This window comes from Miscanthus floridulus, chromosome 4 (genome assembly GCF_019320115.1).
Source record: "Miscanthus floridulus cultivar M001 chromosome 4, ASM1932011v1, whole genome shotgun sequence".
Taxonomy (NCBI): Eukaryota; Viridiplantae; Streptophyta; class Magnoliopsida; order Poales; family Poaceae; genus Miscanthus; species Miscanthus floridulus.
The window spans coordinates 47625020-47630205 of record NC_089583.1 but is presented as its reverse complement, the minus strand read 5'-3'; the positions used below and the strand labels follow the sequence as shown (position 1 = coordinate 47630205).

Below are 5186 nucleotides of genomic sequence, written 5' to 3'. Positions count from 1 at the left end.
TCGGTTTGTAGATTTACTTATGCTCCGGTGGTTGAACGTTCGCATGTTATGCGACAAAAACCACTTAGATCAGCCTCTCGACCTGTTGCTTATGCTTTCACGCTCGTAACACGTGCTCTTAATCTTGTCTAAATATGGATAGATCTATATGCTTTAAGAGTTTAATTTGTTATCATTATTATGGTTGTCTTCGATCCGCTCGACCCCTCTGTTAATGATGATAGGTTATATTTGATGAGCTTGCAGATCCATCTGTACTAAATAAGTGCGGGATCACGTGGAATCGGCTATTTTTGTCCATAGCCCATGCATTACAAGTGTATTGATTTTTATTATTATATTTGTTTTTATCCCGACCTTTAAGCCAATTTGGGATATAGTCGATGCAGATGCTTCATTCGTATCAGCTATCTACCATGTTCTTGCATGTTTTATGATCATTGGCACTAGATTTATATCATTAATATCTGATAATTGCTAATAGTGCTCTTTTTTAATATCTTATATCATGAACATGCTAGGTATCGACTATTTAGTCGATAGTCTTATCGGATCGGCTATATAGCCGCACATTTAGAACTGTATGGAGCAACACCGGCATGTTCCATCTTAAATTACTGATTATTTTTCTCTCCTTATCAATTATAGGGCCAAATTGACTGGCGCGTCCTAGATCACGACCATCCGGTCCGGTGAGTTCAGAGAGAGCTCGGGATCTGCTCCACGCGGTTTGTCTCGTCATGTTGACGTGTATGTAATTAACTCGTCTGCGCACGTGCTTGCTAAGATTAGTAGGAGCTGGACTCACTCTCAGTCTCTGTACACGATATGGTCGCTCACGATTTAGTTGAGTTTGGGTTTATTATTATTAATACAAGGCCGTAGAGCCTGAAGTTGAGATAAAAAGAAATGTTGAAGGCGTGATTCGAATAGAACAGAGTGCCCGCGCGCGCTTGGATGGACGAGTTCCTCAAAATTCAAGCCTTGGTGGTGGTCTTCTCGATCTTTCGGCTCTGTCTGCTCTTAACCTGTGTCTCTCCTCCCACCCCTCTCCATGACAGGACGACACGACCATGCAGTGCTGCAACCGCGTCTGTCTGCGGTCTGCCTGCCTCTGCCTGTTCACTGAGCCCCAGGCGGTCCAAGTTACCACGAGTTACCACGTCGCCGGTCCAGGCAGCCGCGTGTCCACCCGCCCGCCTCTCACGTGTCCCTCCCGTCCTGTTCATAAAGGGAGGAGCCTCCGCTCACCCAGCTTCATCTCTGTCCCTCGTCGCGACCTCTGTTTTCCAACATCTCTTTACTGCTACTCACTGTGCAGTTGTTGCAAGCTGATTTGGTAGCTAGCTAGTTACGCTAGGCAAGTAGGCATGGCTCCCAAGCGGCGCGGAAACAAGGTGGTGGGCTCCGTCGTCAGGACCAAAGTGGTGCAGGAGACCGTGGAGGTCATTGTCGCCGACGACGACGATGGGGCGGAGGCGGAGCAGCAGCTGGTCCCGGAGGCCCTGGCCCTGTCGTCCCCCGCCGTGGACGTCTCCGGCTCCACGGTGGTGCACGTCGAGGTCACTACCCCGGACGGCGGCGACAATGCCACCGGATCCGATGTGAAGCAGCCCACCGCCGCCAAGAGAGGCCGTGGCCGGCGCGAGGAGGATAAGCAGCCGTCTCCGCCGGAGGATTCTATACCCGTGCCGCAGAGCCAGCAGACGCAGGACCCCAACGAGGAGCAGGAGGAGGACGACGCCAGCAAGAAGAAGCAGCAAGACGACGAGGAGGAGCAGCAGCAGCAGCCGGAGACTCCGAGGGTGGCGTCGGAGAGGAAAGCAACACCAAAGAAGTCGAAGCCGAAGCCGAAGCCGAAGACGAAGCCGCAGCAGCATCCAGGTGGCGGTGGCGACGCCGGCAAGAAGCGGCCGAAGGCGCGGCGCCGGCTGGGGCAGGCCAGCTCCGGAGGCGACGCCGGCATGGGCGGCATCGGAGGGTACAAGCGGTACGTGTGGCGCGTGCTGAAGCAGGTGCACCCGGACCTCGGGGTGTCGGGCCACGCCATGCAGGTGCTGGACATGATGATGGCCGACATGTTCGATCGCCTGGCGGACGAGGCGGCGCGCCTGTCCAAGGCCACGGGCAGGGTGACGCTCACCTCCCGCGAGGTGCAGAGCGCCGTCAGGCTCGTTCTCCCCGGTGACCTGGGCAAGCACGCCATCTCTGAGGGCACCAAAGCCATCTCCAAGTACATGTCCTACGCCTAGCTAGGTAGGGTAGCTGATGACATGTCTTGCAATCTCATGTTCCAGCATGCGTGCCCATCGTGCCGTAATGTACCGTACCTTGAAGTCAAGTAGACGTAGTATAGGGCGTACTGCAGACTGTAGTATACCATGCCAAGGAGCTAGCTACTGTACATGTACGTAGCTATACGTAGTTGGTAGTTTGCAGTGTAATCAGGATAGGTGTCTGTACTGTGTATGTCGTTTCGTTGTTTTAGTCGATCAACTTATCTGTTGTTTGTGCCTTGTCCTGTCCTGTCTATCTGTTTGTTCGATTGGATCCCACAACCAGCATCCATGTGTCGTCGCCTGGCTATACATTCCTACTGTAGGCTCTTTCGCGTGTTCTTTTTTCATCCGAATGGGGCCTTTGTGTGTGTTAGAGGCTATCTCGTTGCTAACTACTTTATGTACCGATTATTATGGCTGGCTGGCCGTTTGGCTGATAAGTCAAGATTGAAAATATCGTTGACTGATTTGTTACGAGAAAAAAATACTATTTATTAACTAAAAAAGTAAGACTTATAAGCCAAGCGAACGGGCGGTATACTATGTAATTCCAACGCAAGCAGACCTGTAAAGCTCTCTTGTATTTGGGCCTGCTCCGTTGGCAAGGCCCACAGTGATGATTCACCACTTTAGAGCAACTCCGAACCAGTCGATGTATCTCACTCTGTGGGGTTAAACTCCAACGGCCTCGCTAAAATTCAGAGCAGGCTAAACTGCATCCGTTAAATGCAGAGCAGGCTAACTGCCGTAGGTTATTCCGTGATTTTTTCGGTCGGCAAAGCAAGCGAGCCAACTTCGCTGGCCATCAGAGACGTACCCACGCTCGTGGCCTCCTTTTTGCCTTTGCAACTCCATGGAATAGTACCTTTTGTTTGCACCGTTCAATTCTCGCTCAGCCTCGTTCGCTTCACTGAAAAAATAAACTAAAACATTGTTTTAATTAATTTATTATAAGAGAAAAATATTGTTTCGACTGAAAATACAAGTTGAAAAGTACGGATTATAAGAAAAACGAAAGTGACCTAAATCACAAAAGGAATGAAGGACGGCACATGTGAGGTGACGGCTCTTTGCTTGTGTCTTAACGTCGATCTGTTGCTGAAGGGGGGAAAAACATACAGGTGACTTGTCTCCTTTTACACACCCTACCGGCTACCAGCACACATTTTGAAGCCTAAAATTCGTCACGTAAACGTAATAGTTATTCCTTTGCTTGTAAACTTTACCGGTAAACGTAATAGTTATTCCTCGTTGGTTTGCTTATAAACTTTACCGCTCTTTACCGCAAAAGCATGTCGGTTATCTACTCTGTTCTTTAGTCCATTTGCGACCCGAGCATTCCAACTTCTTATAATGTATGACTGATATTCAGTCAACTGTTACAAAAACTAAGACAACTTATAATCGGTGTTTGAAATAGCCGACTAAGCCATTTAGTGATCCATCTCCAAAAACAATAAACAGCCGGCTATAGCGGGCTATCAGCCTGTTCGCTTAATCGTATTTGACTTATAAGCCATGGCTTATCAGCCAACAAATAATATTTTTCTCTCACACCAAACCAGTCAACAGTATTTTTAGCCATAGCTTATAAGTTAAACAAGCCAAAACGAACGGGACGTATAGCTGTAGCTGAAAGCTAAGTTGTACATCTAAAACATAGCTAAATCTTTCTCAAACTGCTATATCGGGAGATTTAAAACTTTGCTTATAATTGATTAACTAAAACAAGTTATTATTTGAAGTTGAAATATATGGACCGCTTTACTTTTATACTTATAGATACCACCTGTAATACTCCACTGTACAGTAGTAATAATTTGTTCACCTTGCACGTGCTTTTAGCGGCTGATCCAACCCAGTTCAGCTTACTGAAACTTGGTTGAAAACTGGCTGAAAATCACTGTTCTGATTGAATTATTATAAAAAAAATACTGTTTCAATTAAAAAAGTAAGTCAAACAAGCTGGTTTCTAGATAAACCGAAAGGGGCCAGTAATTCCAGACGGCGATGCTTCCTAGCTTTAAATTTGGTCAATGTCGCTTCCTGATTTACGTGTTTCTTTATTTATTTAACTGGCTATGTAGGGTACAGAAAGAGCAGCAATCCTGATGGGAGGGAGAGGGAGCGCGACCAGTAGCAGTCCGGACGCTAAACGGCGCGCAACGGGTTTGACCGGTCAACTCCTTGGTCCGCAACCACACGCACATCTTCTTGCAGAAATCCTGCACCAAAAGAGGGTCGGGCAGCGTGGCCACGTCGCCCGCTAAGCCGTGAGCCGTTGGATTAGGCGAGCAAGCGATGTGGTCCGTCTGATTGCGGATCGGTCGGCCTCACCCGCTTTATCGTCGACCGGACCCATCCCGAACCTTCGCGGTCCTGACTTTTGCCCGTTCCCTTCGCCCTCACCCTCTGTATCAGGGTCAGGCGCGTGTGCACCCGCCCTCAGGCGACGCGGCGCGCCGGAGCGACCCACGGCCGGCCCCTGGCGACGGTCGGCCCCCCTCTCCCTCACCAGCGGGTCCCTGACAGACCCGTGGCCGCTGGCGAGACGCCGTCGACGTGAGCGCGACAAGGGATCGTCGGATTTCGGCTTAGCGACGGAGGAATCTCTCCGTCTCTTTACTAATTTCGTATTATACTTGTCTGTTCCTTACAGAATCGGTTTCGGGAGTTTAAGGGCTCACAGGCCACTGAGTACACTTGGTCCCACATATCATACAAAAATGTAAATACGTAAATAACTAGAATACGCTTCTCTTCAATGAAGACGTCTTCTTACTTCTCCATGTCTTCACTCTTGTGCCGTGACAACTCCCCCGGCTGCAGTTTCTGCTTGTCCCCAAGCAGGTGCTTTTGGAAATCGCTCTTTGACAACGTGATAGTCCTCCCAAGTGGCTGAGTCCT

General features: G+C 49.1%; 1 protein-coding gene across 1 annotated transcript; it reads left to right on the top strand.

The window, feature by feature from the left end:
- The first annotated feature begins 1370 nt into the window (after window positions 1-1370).
- LOC136551480 (histone H2B.3-like) lies at window positions 1371-2252 on the top strand. The gene has a single exon (XM_066543028.1). The coding sequence runs from the start codon at window positions 1371-1373 to the stop codon at window positions 2250-2252; it is 882 nt and encodes a 293-aa protein (XP_066399125.1).
- Window positions 2253-5186: the final 2934 nt, after the last annotated feature.